The following is a 22315-nucleotide window of genomic DNA, read 5'->3' as shown; positions in this document are numbered from 1 at the left end:
TTCGGTCTCCCCTACATTCCTGGTGAAGAACTTATGCTTGAAACATCAACTCTCCTGCTCCTCGGATGCTGCCTGACCAGCTGTGCTTTTCCAGCGCCACACTTTTTGACTCTGATCTCCAGCATTTGCAGTCCTCACTTCCTCCTAGTTAACACCAGTTGTATGATTTCTAGCAAGCCTTGTTCAAAGAATCTCTAATGTCTACAATGTAAAGAAATACTCCAGGTATTTCCACAAAACAGAAAATAAATTATCACAATCCTTTAACTGAAGTCCTTCAAGAAATATTAAACATAATGCATCTTCATAGCATATTTTAGGTGCCAGTAATACTGTTACCTTTTCACAACCATTTCCTGTCAGATGCCTGCAATTCTAGACCATTTGAACCACCAGGGCTCTAATCATTATATGGTAAACAAAGCTAATATAATACCTACTTCCATTGCAAGCCATTTAAGTACCATAATTTGTGCCCTTAAAAGCAAAACAATTGTACCATTGATGGTTTTAAGACCCCCTGATGAATTTAGTCAAGAGCGCAGTGATCAGCAGGGGATTCAACTTGTCATTGTCATGTAATGAACTATGCAATTGAGTTCATGGCACAGGTTCATGAACTCCAAAAATAAGTGGGCTGTTATGAATGCTAATGATGTTATGCAACAGAGGAGCTACGTTGTTTCCAGCAAATCATGCTCTCATGTTTCTATGTGACAACACTGATTACACTTTGAAGTATTTCAGTAGCTGGAAACTGTTTTGTGAAATCCTGAGATCATGCTTGTTGAGGTTAAGAACCACAGGAAGCAATGCACTATTGGGGTTTTTAGGAAAAACTCAAACTACAATATTAAGATTCATAAACTGAAAATATCAGTTTCATCTGGTTCTGTCGAATGTTCCAGCCTAGTGCCAACTTGTTTTTTTTCTCGAAAAAGACCGTGACCTACAATGTATTTTGCATCACTTTCTTTTTCATTTAAGATTCAAAATTTCAAGAGTGAATCTCGTACAGCCTAAAAACACAAGTGAGACAAGTTTGATTAATTGGCAACATTTGCCACAATCTCCAAACCTGGAATAATAAAGGTCCACATTGATAATTAGAACTTGCAAGATTTTTTTATTTGCAGAACACCTTCCTTTTGACACGACAGTAGTCTTCAAATTATCTAGTGATATTACAAATTACAGTAACTAATTCCTCAAAAATAAGCTTATTAACAGGAACAACTGCAATACTACATTGCAACAAACTGTAGCTATTTTCTACACTAAAATATTGTCAACGATTAACTTTGAAACTTAGAACTGTAGAAGTCTACGTTGATCTTGCCAATACTATGGATGAGGACATCTTGGTACCTGCATAACATGAGGTTTATAGAAGCCATTACATTGTAATGCCTCTGCCAGGACTGGACTATACTTATGCATGACACTGATCAATACAGATGAGCAGATCTACGTCTTTGATCTATTCTGTCATTTACTTTGAAATGGCCTGGCCATTCAAGGTAAAAATCTGCAGGGGAGCAAATTAAAACCTATTTTACAGAAGTGGCTTGCATCTATGCTATTACCTACTATCACATTATGTCAACATCTTATGAAAAGATAGATGTTACCTTACTTTATAAACTACATATTTAGATTTAACATTAACAGCTAACTTTAGTGTACAAAACAATATTGAGAAAATCAGCAATGCATTAACGAAAACATTTAAAAATACTAGTTGTTAAAACTGCAATTTGTAGTCCAGGCAATACCCCTGAACGGGCAACATTCACCCCGACCAAGAAAATCTTGTTGGGCAATTTATGGGCAACATAAAGAAAAGGTATGGAACGTTAGTTTCACAGCAACTATTTGTGAAAGATTGTTGTCTTGGGCTAACCTTCAATGGAGATTATAAAAGAGAGGCAAGAATGACATTTTTGCCCCTTTAAGAGAGTTCTGGTGAGATGTACAATAACAAAGTTGACTTTAAACCAACAGGTGTAATGATTAATTTTGAATATCTTAAATCCAAGGATATCTAAACTGATTAAAGAACTGGATGAGATTTTGCCATACAAAGATGTTGATTACACTCAAAATATAATCACGCATCGTAACCCACAGTTGCTAAAAACAGACTGCCAATAAGACCATCGATCATTGCACTTCTACTTGTGATGCAGCTACCGCAAGGTGTCTGACTACTGTGGTATTATATGCTATGGCTACACAAAGTGTAAAATTGCATCATGGTGAATGATAACTCTAGAATACAACACATGAATTACAGAGCAGGTTGTAACTTTGGCAGTTAGCCAACATTTTCTGCTGCTTCAGTAAATAGCTTTGAACCATTCCATATAGTCTTGAACTGTTCCGGCACTGGATACTCTTTCTACAAAGGGAACAAAATGCCTGTTAGTAAATTCAACTTTACATTTGAAATAATTCTGCCAGCTAACATTTAAATAACAGATCACTAATAATTCTCAGAAGCAAATTGCATGGGGGTATAATCATACAGCAAAAAAAATCTATTTGGCCCCTTTGCTTCTGTGTAAGCTCTTTGAACGACCTATCCAATTAATCCCACTCCCCTGCTCTTCACCTGAAGGATTGCAAATATCTCCCTTTCAAACATTCAATTGCAATCCAGCTTTTTGCCTTGGCAGGACTTTATTGCAGCATATTCTTTACTTAAATTTGTATTCTTATATACTATGACGATTCCATAACATCTTGTCATAGTGTCATGGTCCAGAATTAAGTCACACCCATGGTGTTTCATAGCATGTCCCAACAGATTGATTAAAAATAATTTTATAGAGGTCGGTGTCTAGTTGGGGGCATTTGGTACACTGAGAGTCCCTTCCTCTGGATCATAAGGTTTGGCTTCAGGTGCCATCTGCCACAGAAAAGTGTCACAGCATGTATGCATTGGTTGACTAAAAACATTAAATTATATTGCAGAAATTGGTCTTGTATCTTTTAATTTGTGATGTTAATATAAACTATTAAATACCTTGCAAAATCTTCAGGATCACAAATTGTAAACAGGTCTGGTCCTGAACTCCAAAGTGTGCTTCCTAACTTACTTTCAACTGTGCCAATAACCCTTTATTTTCTTGCCCTGAAAGTCTAACAACTTCACAAAATAAAGTTCAAAATTAAGTGAAAACAGGGCTAAGATGCCTAGGATTACCATGGTCAGTATTTGGACATTGTTGCACAGGGTAAAGATTACTCTGAAGTGATCTTATCAATGCTTAAAGCATTTCTATCAAACTCCATTTTATGCTGTTTAGGTGACAGCACTATTTGTTAATTTTAAATAGAATGACATCCACATTAAAATAGGAAAGAGGCGAACCATGTAAGAGCTTCTCAAGCAAAACCAACGGTAATCCTAATCCAAACCAAAAGTCAATAAAATGAAGAAACTAAAGAAAAAAGGCCCATCAGTCACTTTTCATTATCCAGAGGCAATGGAGGACTTAAAAGAATGTGCACACAATGTTATGCTCAGTAGGCCTGACTGATTGGACTATTGACCCCTTTCTGGTTTTGCATTTCTTTACTCTGCAGTGCCAATGTTCAGAACCAAGGCAACAGCACAGCACTGAATAAACTGTAATTTTGCACAAGCTTTAAACAGCAGAAGCTTTAATTGGAAATAGTTTTCAGTCTAAAGTTTTTATCTATTTTCATTTCATGGTCAGTAACTGAGCTCCCCTCAACATAAATTCTTCTGAACAACTCAATGTAGTGGTGAAGATCTGTGAAAATATTTTTAAAATAGAGAAACTGCCATATTCAAGCTGGCAACTTTGAATTGTGAACACAAACTACTGTGATTTTGTTTGCTGTTACATAGTATTTGATGCCTAAAGCTACTTTGACACAAAAATATAAAGTAAAACAATCAGGTTTCTGGATGAAAAGCAGTTTGAATTTGGCACGCCGAAGGGGTCAATGTTACCATTTCAAGATCGGTCCTTACAACTTTGTGATCCAGAATGTACATGAGAAATTTGAAACTTTTGGTCAGCGTGAATTTTATATTCAAGAGATTTTAAGAGGCACAAAATCTGATGGGGTGAAACAAAATTCTGCACTCAAATTTTGTACATCTTTGTCATGAACAAGTGATGACTTGTAAAATCTAAACCCTATCATCCAATATCTATTAAGAATGGAATTATTGCCTTTAAAATAATCCAGGTCTCAAGAAAATTAGTTTACCAATATGTTTACTTCCCTAAGTATTTTAACAATAACAAAAATGTTATTCCAACATTTACCCCTCAAATGTTAATCTTGGAAGGTCTGGGGTTGAATTATGAATAATCCGCTGATGAATATTTTTACATTAAACTTCCAAATTTAAGCATCATTTAAAAAACTCAACAATTTCCCATTCAAATAAGTGTCTCACCTATTTCTTAACTATTCTTTTCAGTTCTAATTCTGTATCTCTTCATAATCTTATCTAACCAGATTTGCAAATCTCAATCTGGAGTTAATACCTAATTCCTTTTAGAAAGAGAATGTCCTTATTCTTTGAATGAGAATCTCTTCCTAATTTCACTCAAGTGGTCTACTTCTGATTGTAAACTGGATTTTGTTGCACTCATCCAACTATAGTCTTTAAATAAAGTGGGTGGGATACAATTCCAGAATTCCAACCCCCATTTCTAATGTTGGCAAATTTTGACCAGCATGGAATAAGGGGTTCGATAGTGAGCTCACAAGCTGCACTCCTGATCTGGTCAGCTCCAATGTGGGGGTTAGGCACCTCATAGCCTCCCTACAATTTTGCTAGAGTTGGGCAAGGTGCTTGAATAAGTGTGATTCATGAACCCTAAGTGGATTCATTAAGTATAATAACTTTTGAAAAGGATATTCAAAAAATCTTATCCATGTTCTCTCCATAGCTTGCCTGCATTCTCTATGCAATATGGAAATGTAGGACTGAATCTTTCGGGTTTTTGGCAAAGCGCAAATTACATTGGGTTTTGTGGAGTTATTCTCATGGTGAAGCCATGAGAGTCTTTTTTCGCCATATCTTAACTAAATGTACTGCATTAGTTGGCATTTCAGGCCTTGTGACAAGAACAAAATGCAATTTCAGTACTGACTTATAATGTGCCATCCTTGAAGCAACTCTGTGCTCAGCGGAGCTCCTCTCTGAGACCAACATCCCTTATTGATGTGTTATTTTCCAGTCCCAGTGCACAACTGCTCGAGTGCTGGTATCTAGAAGCTGCCCTGCTCAGCTGTGGAAGGAGTCAGGAGAGTTGTTGGAGAAGGGGAGGTTGATATTGCGTTTCTCTAAGAAGGACCTGTAGATCGAGGTGGCATAGTGGCTCAGTGGTTAGCACTGCTACCTCACAGCACCAGGGTCCTAGGTTCGATTCCAGCCTCGGGCTGTGTAGAGTTTTCACATTCTCCCTGTGTCTGTGCAGGTTTCCTCCAGGTGCTCCGGTTTCCTCCCATAGCCCAAAGATGTACAGGTCAGATGAATTGGCCATGTTAAATTGCGCATAGTGTTCGGTGCATTAGTCAGAGGGAAATGGGTCTGGGTGGGTTACTCTTCGGTGGGTCGGTATGGACTGATTGGGCCGAAGGGCCTGTTTCCACACTGTAGGAAATCTAATCTAATCCTGTGGACAGATAGGGGAGGGGAGGCGAGAGGAGAGGAATTATCTTACCAGAAGACTGGCATAGAAGACCAAATCACCATACCATACTAGCCTGGTCAGAGTCATCTCCAGGGTGAGAAGGACTGTGCAGGAAGAAAGTGAATGACCTTTTGTGCTCTGTCAGGGTAAGTGCAATACTGTACTCTTTGCTCCCTCACACTTATCAGTTGTACTCATCTCCCACCAAAGCTTATATTCTGACACCCCTTCTGTTGCATGAAACATTCGCTCTCATTATCTCCCATACTCATACACTACTGACCCTGCGTGCCCTCCATGTTGCTGTCTCATTCCCTCAGAACACCTCAACACCCCACATACACCAGCCCTAACAGTCATACTACCCTCTTGCATTGTATTCTTTTGCCATTTTTGTCATTAAAAGAAGACATTCTATAACAGCTCAGAGCAACACCTACAGGTTGGAGGTTGCCGGACATCCATATCCTCAACCCCATCTGAGGAAAAGTATACTTGATAGGAACCAGAAGACGACAGGGACTGCTCCAGCAGGAATACAGGGACGTAAATATCCTGGCATCTAAGTAAATATCACTTTGTCATTTCACTGCCAAGGTCACATTTACAGGAGTCAAACACTACTACTAACCAGTGACTGCAACATACTCTGCCTCTTGTGTTTTACAAGTGCATCCATTGTCCTAAGGATCAGCCATCGCATAGAGAAAAGTTCCTAGATCTCCCCAGATGAGATCATAGAGACATCCAGCACTGAATGTAGGTTTGCTCACTGAGCTGGAAGTGAGCAAACCTACATCCAGAACCTCAACCAGAGCTACAAATCTTCTCAAGACTCACTAAGACGTGCAGCACAGAAACAGAGCCTTTGGCCCAACTTGCTGACCAGGTTTCCTAAATTGAATTATTCCCATTTGCCTGCATTTGGACCATATTCCTCGAAACCTTTCCTATCCATGTACCTGTCCAAATGTCTTGTAAATATTGTAATTTGCCAAGGGATTGGAGGGATCATCATCAAGACTACATCCTGGATGCACCAGCAACATGCGCAATGACGCAGTGGGCTTCATCAGCACGCACAGAGTTCCACACACCAACAGTTCCAAAGATGAGTGAGGAAGAAACTTCCAAGCCATTGGCAGTCAGAACACTGCCAGAGATCAAGTACGTGTTTAGCCCCTAATGGGAGATGACTCTGTGGTCTCGGTGATGAAGGACTTCATTCAGATACGTCGGAGAAGCAGCAATGGCAGGCACGCATACAGGAAGCACTGGCCCTCTTAATGGAGGAGCTGTAGCAATGCAGTTAGTTCATTGATGCACTGCCTGTCTTTGCTCCTGCTGCAGCAGTGCAGCCAGCCCAATGACCAACTGTCTGCCTCCGTAGACAGGTTGGCGGCTGTCGAGAGACAGGTCCAGAATGCTCTGGGGCTACTGGTGAGTTGTTAACACCTAATTTCCATCACCCCACCCATTCATCCTCAGGATCAGAGGCAGGACAAAGGTGAGATTAGGTATCTTGAGACTCATCCTGATGTCCCATCCCTAGATGGAGGTAGGCTGGAGCCAGGAGACCCGAATGAGGAACCATTCAACAGTTCCATTCAGGAGACTGCAGAATTGGCTAGGCTCACTAACTCCATGTGTCTGCCCCCACCCCCCTCCCCAACTGTTGGAAGTTCCAGCTGAAATGAGTCCACTTCCTTCTGGCATATCTGGCCTGACCAGAACCAAATGCACCCCCCACCCCGATCACCTGATAAAGCCTCCAGGATCGACAGATTCCACTATGGATTGTTCCCTGCTCTGCACTCTGTCTGTGGGCAACATGGAGGTCGTCTGGAAGAGGCAGTGAGTTGAACGCACCAAGAACTTGTTCTGGTTTCCCTGTTTAATTTTCCTGATAGTTAGTTTGTAAGGCGATTTTGGTTAGATTGCATATATGGTCAAGCACTTAATATGAAATGACAAGTGTCAATTAGGAACTTGACACTGACTAATTAGAATTACATCACACCACTTGAGAAAAGGATTCCAGATGTGGCGAGATGACTCAATGTTGAGATGAACTTTGTTGAAAATCTTGCCTAACTCTAACATGCATCATGCACAGCTCGCGTCTTTCAGAGCCTGGTAAGTCATGTAATAACAATAACAAGTCATGAAAAGCACTTAAATAAAAGGGACTCATTCAAAACTAAATTGAGAAAAGCTTCCCTTGAAATCCTATAAATGTGTCAATCACTCAGAGACATCAAAGTGTCGGTAACAAAAGCTTTAATGCACTACACATCTCTCGGCCTCAACCAACTAAATATATAGTGAAAGAAACACTTCTGAGAAAGAATATATTACAACTTCATATAAGTGGCAATCAAACACTCCACTTCCACCTGCGAGAATGGCTTCTCTAAAAAAAATTCATTCATCAAACTTTGGGCTCAAACAAATATTCATTATGAGGCCATCTGTGAACTGTATCAACAGGCACAAGTACTCAAATATCTGTCTCTCAAGATGACTGCCCCACCAACTACTGAGTGAATACCAGTGATGCAGTAAGAGGCCCTTAAATGGTCATCAATTGGTGTCAGGAAGGACAACTGATGGAAAGGCCGTCTTGACTTAACCAAGGCCTGTTTTCCTGTCTGATTAAATGCCTCCACCTCTAAACTTGCCTTGGGAGCATGCATTGATTTTCCCCCAGTACATTAAAGTTTTGTGCAGGGATTTCCTACAGAGTCTGGGTGGCCCAGTTGATAGATATCCACAGGCCCTGGTTCATGTTTTAAGTTCTACATTAATTAATCATTTTAGAAAAGTATAATTATTCAAAGATACTGTTCTATTGTTTTTAAATCAAAATGCCTCAAATTAAACCATTTCTACAGTCTCTGTGTTCACTGTAAGTTAGGAATCTCATTTACTGAAATATCCTGACTATATATCTGAATTGCCAGAATATGCCTTATATGGGGAACAGTTGTAAAGATAACTTCACTATGTTCAAGAACTTACAATTGACTAAGAACTGCAAGGACCTCAAAATGTGTAAATTGAACTTTATTACTAGTTTTATTCAAGGGTTTTAATGCAGACAGTATACACTCTGACACTTTAAATGAACGTGTGTAACAAGTCTGACAAATAAACACAACCTTTTGGGAAAAGGAATGAACAAACATTTAAGTCAGTACTTTATGTGCATAATTTTGAATCTTGGGAACTCAGCTACATGCTTTTAATGACACCCTACAATCAGGAGGATAGCAGCCAAAAAAACACTCTCAAAGAATCTAATCTGGAACCCTTTGTAATGTTAGAATCTAAAAATAAAGGTATCAAGAAACACAAAACAGTAAATGTTTGTAACTTACATAATCATCGTCCTGAGGAATTAGAATATTCATTTCCGAAGATTTGGCACTGATAATCTCACATCCTAAAGACTCTTCGCTGAGGTATATGTGACATCCCTCTGTCTTATTTATAGATATAGTAGGTACTTTGCCCATGACCTGAAAAACAGTTAAGAAAATTGTTTGTATTCCGACTATAAGTTACTAGCTTTAAAAAATCATGAGCTGTTAACAAGAGTGGCAGAAAGTTAATAGTTAATGAAAGTTTTTCAGCATGGAGGAAAGTTTGCAGTGGTGTTTCATAGGGATCAGTGTTTAGACTCTTCTGTTTCCTGCTATATATTAATGACCTAGACTTTGGTGCACATGGCACAAAGTTTGTATAAGATAAGAAACTTGGAAGCAATGTGAACTGTAGTGAGGACAGTGTAAAATTTCAAAAAGATATTGTTAAATTGACAGAATTGGCAGACAGGTAGATGAGTCCAGTGCAGAACTGTGTTTTGTTAGGAAGAACATAGGAGGACAATATAAAATAATTCTAAAAGGAATGCAGGAGCAAATGGACCTGGGTGTTTATGTGCATAAGTCATTGAAGGTGGCATGACAGGTTGAAAGATTTAAGTGGAATTGTGTGAAATAGATAGTTGCATGATGGGAAAACTGGCCAACCCCTGTTTGGAACATACATTTGACTGTCCTTTGTATGACCTCAGAGCTGCCTGACAAAACACAAGACCATAACAAAGGTTCAAGTGTTGCTGACCTCAGCAGGACTTGAAGTAGGCTAAGTCCACCTGAATTCTTTAACCTTGGCAGAGCTTGACTCGACAGACTCCATATAAATCCTGGGATACTGACTAAGCCCAAATAAAGACATTCCACAAAATCCTCTGAGCCCACAACAAGGAAGAGATTATGAGATGACATTTGTGGCACAAGGATTTGGGAAGTGAAGATGATAAACCTCGGAAGTAATAATACAGATCATAATTCAGTGTATTGGTCTAATGAATGACCAACCTCGAGTGATAGGTATTGATACCTATTGATAAGTTTTAAATATGAAGATTCATGCTTTTCTCGCTAAGAACGAACTGGTGAGAGAGACTCAGAGCTGTAATCAACTCTCTCTTTTCCAAGTTCAGCCACTCTGCATACAGCTTCCTTGTTAATAAAGGCAGATTGTTTCATCGGAACAAGTTTTGTTGAACCTTTGTTGAGTTTGTTTAGCTCTCAGTCTCACAGCCCTGTAGCCATTTTTAATCAATTTCTACATATAAAGCATACAGTACTATGGACCAATTAATAGCGGTATAGAGTACAAGAGCAAGAAGGTATATTGAACTTATATAATGTAATGGATTAAGCTCAGCTGGAGTAGTGTCTCCACTTATAGGTGCCACATTTTAGGAAGCATGTTTAGGCATTGTGAAGGATGAAGAAAGAATTCACAAAGTGAAGATAGAATGGAGAAGCTAAGACTCTTTGCCTTGAAGAAAAGAAAGCTGAGAAGAGTTTTGAGGTACTCAAATTCTGGAAGAGTGTAGACAGAGTACTCATGAAAGAATTGTGAACAAAGAAATTAGTAAAACTAAAATTAGTAAATCAGTAAAACTAGTGAATGGTTAGGGCCTGAAATTCAGTGTAGTGTAAGTAAGATCAAAAGGAGTTTGGACTATCTAAAAAGGGCGATTGCACAGTGTATTGCAGAGAAGACAGGAGAATAGCATTTGCTCATTTGAAGCGTGTGTAACAATTCCATAATTCTGTGCATGGAAACAAATTCAATATTTTTCAAATAGAGAAAATTAGTAGAGATGAGAGCATATCTCCTGTCAAACTTTGGGGTGCATTTGAGTAAGATGTTGTAGCAGAGTGAATGAACTTGATTCTGAGGACTGGAAATCTTCTTTCAGAATTACAGGCTGCAGAGAGACATGTATTTAATTCATGTTCAGTTTGCTCTCCAGTGCTAATTTTTGTTCACATCAAATTAATTTGGGTATGAATGGTAACATGTACGATTTGCAAATGGAATGATTTTGTCTTGCATGGAAAAGATGTGATTTGAATCATGATCAATCACCAACTTTGCACGCTCAAATTTCTGATTGGCACTTCTGTTGGACAATGTTCTTTGACAGCAACACAAACATGTAATATTATCCCTTTCAAACCTGCTTGCTGTTAACTCAGTTGTGTTCTACATATTGACAGCATGAGGTCAAAGCACATCTTTGATTAAAGATCTCAAAATTAACATTTTTAAAATGTATATGTATGTGTTAAATTCAGTATGTGAAATGTATGTAACAATTAAAACACTCACATCAACCTTGCAATAGAAATGGTAGCTACAATCCCTGTTCTGTGAAATCCCAATATTAAGGGAACATGCCTGTCACAGATTTCTCTAGTATATCATAAAGTAATTGCTATGTCCAGGTAAATAGACTGTTTCATCTTAATGTTTTAATTTTAATTATATTGACTTAAGCATTTTGGATCTTCTCCAATTCTTTTTAAAAGAATCTACTGAGTAATTCCTTAAGATATATCCCTCAAATAGTTACACTTGGAGGAGCGGGAAGTGCTCAATAGACCATAAGACATAGGAGTAGAAGTAGACTGTTGGCCCATCAAGTCTGTTCTGTGATTCAATGAGAATCCTAAACTGCATTTTCCTGCCTTTTCTTTATAATTCTTGATTGCCTTACTGATTGAAAATCTGTCTCTCTCAACCTTGAACATGCAATGACCCGACCTCTACAGCCTTCTGTGGTAAAGAATTCACAGTCACTACCCTCAGAAGAAACTACTCGCCACCTCTGTCTTAAATGGGCAGCACCTTACTCTGAGATTATGCCCTCTATTCCTGATGAAGGGCTTTTGCCCAAAATGTCAATTTTCCTGTTCCTGGGATGCTGCCTGACCTGCTGTGCTTTTCCAGCATCACTCTAATCTAGATTCCAGCATCTGCAGTCTTGTTTTTACCTCTGAGATTATGCCCTCTAGTCCTAGATTCTCCCACGAGGGAAACTAATCTGAAGAATTTTAAATGTTTCAATAAAATTGTCTTTTATTCTTCTAAACTTCATTCAGTACAGGCCCAATGTCTCCTCATAGAAAATCCTTCCATGACCAAGGTAAACCCGGTGAATCTTTACTGACTGCCCAGTATACCTTTACTTAGAGAAGAGTGCCAGAACTGTTCACAGTATCCTAGGCATGGTCTAATTAGTGCCTTGTATAGTAAGACTTCATTATTTTTATACTCCAAGCCCTTTGAAATACAGTTGGTTCTTCTATAACACGTGCTTCTTCAATGTGAAATGATGTTGATGCAATTGAAGAATTTAGACTGTTATTTGTAGAATGCAAATTTTCCTTGCCTGGATTGGCTATAACACAATTTTGGCCTCAACAATTTAAATGGCACTGCTATTGCACAATTTTCTTATAACGCAAGATCGCACAAGATTGTAACTATTGCATTATATCAGAATCGACCGATGCCACCAGTTCATTCGCCTTCCTTATTACCTGCTGACAACTATGCTAGCTTTCTGCATTTTGCACAAGGACTCCCCCATTCTTCCTGCAGTCGTTTCCATTTAAATAATATTCAGCTCCTCTATCTTTCCTGCCAAAGTTCATAAACTCACATTTTTCCATATTTCATCTGCCAAATTTTTAACAATTCAACTTAATCTGCTCCCTCTGCAGACTTGGTGTGTCACGTACCATTTGTGTACTCACCTATTTTTGTGTTATGCGCAGACTTGGGAGCAGTACATTCACTTCCAAGATATTAATATGTATGGTAAATAATTGTAGCCCGAGCATAAATCCCTGTGGCACTCCACTAGTTACAGGTTTCTAAGTGAAAATGCCCCCCCCAACCCAATTCTCTGACTTCCATTAGTTAATCAATCCTCTATCCATGCAAATAATCCCCAATGTTATGAGTTCTTATCTTAAGTAGCCTTACGTGGGGTATCTTATTGAACGTGGAACTACTCCAGCGTGGAAGGTGGCCATTCGGCTCGTCAATCCACAATGACCCTCCAAAGAAAATCCTACCCAGAACCAGCACCTTACCCCATAGTCTGTAACCCCACATTTACCATGGTTAACCCACCTAACCTACATATGCCTGAACATTATGGACAATTTCAGTATGGCCAATTCATCTAATCTGCACATCTTTGGTGTGAGGGAGGAGATCCATGCAGATATGGGAGAATATGAAAATTCCACACAAGCAGTCACCCAAGGCTGGAATCAAATCCAAATTCCCTATACTGAGAGGCAGCGGCGATAACCACTGAGCCACCATGCAACACCACCTACTGGTTCCACTTTATCTATCCTACTTCTTACCTCCTCAAGAGACTTTTAATAACTTTGTCAGGCATGATTTCCATTCATCAAGTCACATTGACTCTGCCTGATAATGTATTACTCTGCTATTACATTCTTCATAATACACTCTAACATTTTCCAATTATAGATACTAAGCTAACTGACCCATAGTTGTCTGTTTTTCCACTCTCTCTACCTTTTTGAATCAGGTTGTTACATTGTCACAGAAGAGATACCCCAGCACAGGAGGTGTCCATTTGGCCTATTATTCCTGTTTCAGCTTGCTAAATGAATGCCATTACTAAGTAGCAACCTCCTGCTTTTTCTCAACACCCAATTTCCCAATGTTTTATTTAAATAATGTTATTTAAACAATCATCCAATCCTCTTTTGAATGCTTTAGTTGAACCTGCCTCCAGCACACTCCAGGCCAGTGCATTCCATACCTTAATTACTTGCTGAATAAGAAAGTTCTTCCTCATTTCACCTTTGCTTCTTTTGTAGATCTCTTTAAGTAAATCTGTGTCCTCTCGTTCTCACCGCTTGTTTATTTCTAAACTCTACCCAGATGGCCTCATTTAAAGACCCTTCTAAGATATTCTTCCTCATTACTGCACTGATGGTTTCCTTTATCAATAATGCAACGTGTCCAACTATCTTACTTCCCCATGCATTGCATCTGAAACTTCTATAGCCTGGAATTTTGAGCTGCTAATCCTATCCTTCATTCAACCGTGTCTTAGTGATTGCAACAATATCATATGCCCATATGCTGATTAATGGTCTAAGTTCATTAAGTGATACAATTTAGCTTTCTAGACCTCCCATTTACCTTACCCTGCCCATGTTTTTCCAGCCTACAGGACTGCCATAGCATTCCTTCCTTATCTGTTTGGATCTTGCTACCAATTTTACATCTACTCTGCCCCAACCTCTGCCAAACTAGTTTAAAATCTCCCCAACAGCATGAGCAAATCTCCCAGGATGGAAATTGGACCCATTCCAGTTCAAGGTGTAACCAGTCCAGCTTGCACAAATAAATTAGTTAAACATGATGTCCCCTTTACAAATCCACGCTGACTCTTCCTAACCAACCATTTTTTTAACATGCATTCTATCCTGAATACATGTCTCTCGGACATTGCTCACCAGTCAAATTAAACTGACTGTTCTGTAATTTTAATTCTGTAATCTGTGCTGATCCTTACAATCTTTCTTGAATGAAAAATTGGCAATTTTTCAGTCTACTGACACCTCCCCCAAGTCTAGGGAAGACTGAAAGATTGTGACCGGTGCCCCTGTGATCTCCACTCTCACAAACTTAAAAATCTATAGATACATCTGAACCTTGGATGCATTATGCCTTGTCAATTAAGTACCAACAATCCATGCAACACTTCTGCCACCATGATCAAAAAGTGGGCCTCAATTGCAAATTTAAAACTATTTTCAAGGAATATTTATGGCAAATAATTTTGAGAAGCAGATCACAATCGCAATGTCAATCCATTAACAGATTTGAACTGTGATTACAAGTAAAAGAGGAAGGAACCATCAGGGAGTTTCTACTAGCTATGTTATTGATCCCAACAGATTGGATTAACCAAAGAGAAATAACCACAGTATTACAGCTCAATAATCATGATAAACCATTATGTTTCATTCCAATAATGGACAAATTGAACACACCAACTCAAATCTTCAATTAATAATGATATGAATTACTCATTTACTTTGTTGAAAATGATTATAAAATTGAAACAGATTTTTAGAATTTCTGTAATTTAGATAATTTAGCACTCTGAGATAATAGTTATTGCTGATATTTTTAAAAAATTACTTGTTACCTGAACTTGCACATCTCTGGAATTAATGATTTCAACTATTCCCACCACGTTGTCAAACACAAGCCCAAGCTTCTTACAAGAATCTGAAATGGAAAAAAATATATATATATTTAGAGACAAGACACAGATGTGTAAACAAAATGCGATAGAGTTGCATCATTATAAAAATAGGGTAGTAGCCAGTAAAGCTTAAACATTTGAAGTAATTTATCAGAATTCAGCTTTTAAAAGCAGGCCACAATTACAAACTTGAAACTATTTTCAAAAAAATGATATCGACTGGCAATTTATTTGGAAAAGCAGGTGACTACTGAAATCTTGATTTATAAAAGAGCGTGCATATATAACAGCTATTATGTAATGTGAATCATTTCTACCAGCTTCTTAACACTTTGGTACTGACCTATGTACTTACCAATTGTAATGGAATTGACTTTGCCTTGGATTTTCAGTGTGGAGTTACTGCATTTATAGACATAGACAACATGCTTCAGTTCAGCCTCAGAAATGACAATATTGTCATTATTTTCCTGGTATTCCTAGGATAAAAGTAAAAAACATTAGCTGGAAATCAAATATAAATAAACGCCACAGAGAAACAGGTGAAAATTGGTTATGATCTATTTTTTGGTTCACAACTAGTGATACAGCCATTGCACATGTCCCAAACTAATTTACAGTCTATTTGTTATACTCCGCATAAAAATCCAGCATTTTACTCTGCAGAACTCAGTGTTACTTATCTTGCTGGTAGTTGTCTAAAATTTCCCAGATTGGGGATGTTCAAGAAGCAATAGAAAGATAAAATGAGATTAAGGGCACTGCAAGAGTCAAAGGGAAAAACTTCCTTAACCGATTCCAGAAGAACATTAACATTTTGAACATTTTAAAGTCTGAAACTAATGCTTGTCTTTTGGGAACATTCGCTGGGGAGGGCTGCATCAACTGCTCAAGGCTTCCAAGCAAAGATGGCTAGGCTCCCGCGCTGATCGATCAAAACCAATATCTGCAAAACAGCCAGAATTACTGGCACCCCACTTAAAAACATAAGGAGAAGAACACCTGTTTTATGTGGCCGTATGAATAACTGTCTTTACCTGTGAAGAAGCTCTCACTGTGCAATTGCAATGTGGGGTGATGCAACCTAAAATTCTACATGTATTTTCTGTCTAAGAATTCAGCACATAGGGAACCAATTTTTTCTCATATACTCTAGCTCATTTTATGTTCAAAATCACCAATCCACACATTATTTCACCAAAGGAGGAATGGGAGGAACAAAGTCTTGTTGAATCTGTTCACAGCCAAACCATTCTTTCCCAGGACCTCAAAAGTGTACAGCATTTTACACCCCTCAATCCTCCATCATCATGCAATCTACTGCCTTTCAAAACTAAAATTAGAATTTGTTGGTATGAATTTAGTTACAAACACTCTTTCTTAGATATCTTAAGTAAAGAATACAATGCATAAAAGTAAAATGTTTGTGTGATGTTGGATTTAACAAATCATTGTTTTCTTCTGTAAGTCAACATATGATTTTGACCCAAGTTTTTAATTCCTTCATGACCACGGGGAGGTGGTAGAGGACTGGATAACAGTTAATTAATCTCCACTTGGAGAAGCTAGGTTTGACCAGGGATAGTCAGCATGGCTTTGCCAGAGGGACATGATGCCTAACAAAGTAAGAGAATTTTTTTGAGATGATCAAGTGTGCAGATGAAGGTAGTGGAATTGATGTGGTTTATATGGATTTCAACAAAGCTTTTGACAAGATCCCATGGGAAACTGATAAAGGTAAAAAAAAGGGATCCAGGGTAACTTGGCAAGATGGATCTAAAATTGGCTTAGTGATAACACAGGCAGTGATAGAAGGCTGTTTGTGTGACTTTTTTATATTCATTTGTAGGATGTGGGCGTCACTGGTTGCCCAGCATTGATTGCCTATCTCTTGTTGCCCTTGAGAAAGTGCTGTTGAGCCACCTTCTTTAACTGTTGCAGTCCACCTGCTGTGGTTTGACCCATAATGGCCAGTAGGGAGAGGGAATTCCAGGATTTTGACACAGTGACAATGAAGAAACTGTGACATATTTCCAAATCAGGATAGTCGGTGGCCAGGAGGGGAACTGGAAGGTAATGGTGTTCACATATATCTGCTGCCCTTGTCCTTCTAGATGAAAGTGGTTATGAGTTCCTAAGGTGCTGTCTGAGATATTTGGTGAATTTCTTCAGTGCATTTCGTAGTTAGTACACACTGTTGCTACTGAGTGTCGGTGGTGAAAAGAATGGATGTAGTGCCAATCAAGTGGGCTGCTCTGTCTGGGATGGTGTCAAGCTTCTTGAGTGTTATTGGAGCTGCACTCATCCAGGCTGGATGAGCGTGTAGGAGAGATGAAAAGTAAGTTTGCGAATGACACAAAGATTTGGTGGTTAACAGTGAGGAAGAAGGTCTTTCTTTTCTCTACTTTATACCAGGAAGAATGTTAATGTTTAATTTTTAACTTTATTTCCTTATTTTTCTAGTTTCTACCAAAGATTTTGCACCTAGGTACCTTTGTACCTAAGATCATAGAATCCTACAGTGTGGAGGCCCATAGTTTCGCCCACCAAGTATGCACCAATTCTCCGAAGAGCAACCCACCCAGATCTACCACCCTACACAATCCCTGTAACCCTGCATTTCTCAGGCTAATCCACCTAACCTAAACAACCCCAGGCACTATGGGAAATTTAACATTGCCAATCCATCTAATTTGCACATCTATGGATTAGGATGGTGCTGGGAATGGTGACATTGTATACTCACTATACTCCTATATCCCTGTACTTGTACTTGAGTACATGACAATAAAATCTAATTCTATTTCAAAAAATGTAATTCCAGTTCTCAGTTACAGGAAGATATGATCAGGTTCGTCAGATGGGCAGACCAGTTGCAGATAAAAGTTTAGATAAATGTGAGATACTGCATTTTGGAAAGGCAAATCAGGACAAGACTTATACACTTAATGATAAGGTGCTGGGGAGTGTTGCTGAACAAAGAGACCTTGGAGTGCAGGTTCATAGTTCCTTGAAAGTAGAGTTGCAGGTAGATAGGATAGTGAAAAAGGCATTTGGTACACTTTCCTTTATTGATCAGTGCATTGAGTATAGACGTTGAGAGGTCATGTTTCAGCTGTAAAGGACATTGGTTTGGCCATTTTTGAAATACTGCATTCAATTTTGGTCTCCCTGCTATAGGAAAGATGTTGTGAAATTTCAAAGGGTTCAGAAAAGATTTACAAGAATGTTGCCACGATTGGAGGGTTTCAACTAAAGGGAGAGGCTAAATAGACTGGGGCTGTTTTTCCTGAAGCATTGGAGGCTGAAAGGTGACCCTAAAGAGGTATAGAAAATCATTAGGGAATTAGGTAGGGCAAATAGCCAAAGTCTGTTCCCCAGGATAGTGGAGTCCAAAACTAGAGGACATAGTTTAAGGTGAGAGAGGAAAGATGTAAAAGAGACCCAAGGGGCAAAGTTTTCACAGATAGGGTGGTGGTGTGTATGAAATGAACTGCGAGAGGAAGTGGCGAAGGCTGATGCAATTACAACATTTGAAAGGCATCTAGAAATGGGCCAAATGGGACTAGATTAATTTAGGATACTTGATCAGCGTGGATTTTCATGCTGTACAACTCTATGACTCTATAACTGTGAAAAGTATGAGGTGATGCACTTTGAAAGAAATAACAAATCAAGGGACTATATAGTAAATTACAGGACACTAGGAAGCTTAAAGCAACAGAGGGATCTTGGGGTGCTTGTCCACTGATCCTTGAAGGCAGCATGGTATGTTAGTATGGTGGTTAGGAATGCAGATGGTACACTTGCCTCCATTTGCTGTGGCATAGATTATAAGAACAGGGAGGTTATTTGGAACTATACAAAAGTTTGGTTAGGCCACAGTTGGATTACTGTGTGTAGTTCTCGTCACCGCACTACAGGAAGGGTGTGAAAGCACTGGAGGGGGTGCAGAGGAGATTCACCAAAGATTTGCCTGGGTTGGACATTTTAGCTAGAAAGAGAGGCCAGGTAGGCTTGGCGTGTTTTCTTTAGAGGAGAAAGTGAGGACTGCAGATGTTGGAGATCAGAGCTGAAAATGTGTTGCTGGAAAAGCGCAGGTCAGGCAGCATCCAAAGAGCAGGAGAATCGACATTTCGGGCATGAGCCCTTCTTCAGGAATGAGGAGAGTATGCCAAGCAGGCTAAGATAAAAGGTAGGGAGGAGGGACTTGGGGGAGGGGCGTTGGAAATGCAATAGGTGGAAGGAGGTCAAGGTGAGGGTGATAGGCCAGAGTGGGGATGGGGGCAGAGAGGTCAGGAAGAAGATTGCAGGTTAGGAAGGCGGTGCTGAGTTCGAGGGATTTGACTGAGACAAGGTGGGGGGAGGGGAAATGAGGAAACTGGAGAAATCTGAGTTCATCCCTTGAGGCGCTCTTCCTCCAGCCGTCGTGTTACTATCGTCCATCCCTTGTGGTTGGAGGGTTCCTAGGCGGAAGATGAGGCGCTCTTCCTCCAGCCGTTGTGTTGCTATGGTCCATCCCTTGTGGTTGGAGGGTTTTCTTTAGAGTCAATAAGTGTGGTGCTGGAAAAGCACAGCCGGTGAGGCAGCATCCGGGGAGCAGGAGAGTCGACGTTTCGAGCATCAACTCTTTATCAGGAGTGAAGATGAAGAAGAGTTTATGCTCGAAATGTCGACTCCCCTGCCCTCGGATACTGCCTGATCAGCTGTGCTTTGCCAGCACCACATGTTTTGACTTTGATCTCCAGCATCTGCAGTCCTTAATTTCTCCCTTGTTTCCTTTAGAGCAGTGAAGGCTAAGATGGGACCTGACAGAGGTGTTTAAGATTATGAGGGGCATGGACAGGGTGGATAGAAAGCAGTGTTCCCCTAACTGAACGGTCAGTAATGAGGGGGCATAATTTTAAAATGAAAGGCAGGAAGTTAAGAGGGGATTTGAGGATTTTCTTTTCACCCGGCAATCTGGAATGCACTGCCTGGGATGGCAGTAGAGGCACGAATTCTCTATATTTAAAAAAGAACCTGAATGAGCACTTGAAATGTCATAATTTTAAAGGCTATGGCAAAGTGCTGGTAAGTAGGATTAATGTAGATAGGTTGCTGCAGATTTGATTGACCAAAGGGCCTCTTCTGACCTGAATGAGTCTATGACATCAAAATATATATTTTTTTAAATTAGGAGAATGCAACAGTTGTAATCAAATAAAAAACAGAATGCTTTAGTTATGTAGTTTGGTAATGCTCATCACAAGTCACTTGAGTGAAGCCAAATAACAATATTCACAAATTTATATGCCTAGCACATACTTCAGAACAGGACGGTGATATTTTGACAGTTTTATCTGGGAGAAATTGGTTCTGCCAAGATTACAGCAAAGGGAAATGGTGCAAGGTATCAAGTTTACTTCTCGTAAAACTAACACTAAATTATAATACAATTCTCATTTAAGCCACACTCAGCTATAGGGTTTAGAAAATCCTGTATAGTCTAAAATGGGCTTCTCAAACTGAGGGTCAAGACTTCATGGGATCATGAGCTGAAACTTTGGGGTTCAGAGCTCTGAGGCAGTAATGATCACTGAGGCAGCTCCGTCAATGATCACTTTGACGGTGCTCTTCAATATTCCAGCCTGGAAATGAAGTCATAGTGGGGGAAAAGGGGAAATGCTGTCCTAAAAAATTCTAAAATGTCTTTCAAAGACAAACAACAAGCTGTTGAAATGGGTCAACAAAGCAACAATTAATTTAATTGAATGTATTGCAGAGATGACTCTTTAACACTAGATGTCACTATTGTGTTTTGTCACTTTAAAAGATTACTAGTAAATGTCATGGAACAGATGCTTCCATTTTCATATAAAATTAGACAAAATAAGTTGGACTGAGTAAAATACTTCTTTGTTTAAAAAAATTGTGAGGATTCTGACTAAATAAAGAAATAAAAAATCTGGAGCATTTAAATGTGCACTATTCTAGTGATTAATTAAGTAATTAAAAACATATTTAAATCTATCATCACCTTTTTTATACAATGTTCCTTAATAATTATTTTCACACTGTCAAGAAAGAGTTAATAATTTATTTTATTTCCTGAAGATGATTAATGGAAGAAATTCTAATTATCAGAAAAAGTGGAACAAATAATGGGCACTGACTGCCTTTCTTTTAAAACTTGTAATACAATTAATGATTCACTACTACAGTCTCTTCAGAAACTGAGCTCACGAAAGGAAGTGTTCAGATGGAAAGCAAAGAAATTTCATAACATTGCATTCAATTTATTTAACTAGCTTCCCACCAAGTGGTAACTTAGAATAAGCTGTGCTAGTTTTAATTGGACTTTATACACATGGAACTAGTATCCACTTCATTACTGCAAACATACATATTTGTCTACTAGAAAATTGAACACCAGCTGAGTGGGGATATATATTACTGTAAAGGAATCAATAATTCAAATCAACTGCTCTTCTCCCTTCTCAGGACAAAGATCTGCCTTAAATAAATTTGGGTGACCTAAATTGATCAGGTGTACCCTAGGAGTCTGTGAAAGGCTAGGGAAGTGATTGCTGGGAATCTTGCTGAGATATTTGTATCATCGATAGTCACAGGTGAGGTGCCGGTAGACTGGAGATTGGCTAATGTGGTGCCACTATTTAAAAAAGGTGGTAAGGACAAGCCAGAGAACTATAGACCGGTGAGCCTGATGTCGGTGGTGGGCAAGTTGTTGGAGAGAATCCTGAGGGACAGGATGTACATGTATTTGGAAAGGCAAAGATTGATTAGGGATATTCAACATGGTTTTGTGCATGGGAAATCATGTCTCACAACCTTGATTGAGTTTTTTGAAGAAGTAACAAAGAGGATTGATGAGAGCAGATGGCAGATGTGATCTATATGGACTTCAGTAAGGCATTCAACAAGGTTCCCCATGGGAGACTGGTTAGCAAGGTTAGATCTCATGGAATACAGGAGAACTAGCCATTTGGAT

At 39.1% G+C, this 22315-nt stretch overlaps 1 protein-coding gene across 1 annotated transcript in view; it reads right to left on the bottom strand.

Annotated features, from left to right (window-relative positions):
• Positions 1–1189: 1189 nt before the first annotated feature.
• Positions 1190–22315, bottom strand: part of cap2 (cyclase associated actin cytoskeleton regulatory protein 2) — a 232355-nt gene continuing 211229 nt past the window's right edge. The window contains exons 10-13 of the mRNA XM_060849866.1: positions 15680–15803; positions 15265–15347; positions 9068–9208; positions 1190–2401 (exon numbers count right to left, since the gene is read on the bottom strand). Coding sequence (XP_060705849.1) covers positions 2318–2401; positions 9068–9208; positions 15265–15347; positions 15680–15803 — 432 coding nt within the window. The 3' untranslated portion in view covers positions 1190–2317. The remainder of the gene's footprint in view (positions 2402–9067; positions 9209–15264; positions 15348–15679; positions 15804–22315) is intronic.

The sequence above is a fragment of the Hemiscyllium ocellatum genome, chromosome 34 (genome assembly GCF_020745735.1).
Source record: "Hemiscyllium ocellatum isolate sHemOce1 chromosome 34, sHemOce1.pat.X.cur, whole genome shotgun sequence".
In the NCBI taxonomy this organism is placed as follows: Eukaryota; Metazoa; Chordata; class Chondrichthyes; order Orectolobiformes; family Hemiscylliidae; genus Hemiscyllium; species Hemiscyllium ocellatum.
The sequence above is the reverse complement of the archived record's forward strand: the minus strand, read 5'-3'. Positions and strand labels throughout refer to the sequence as shown.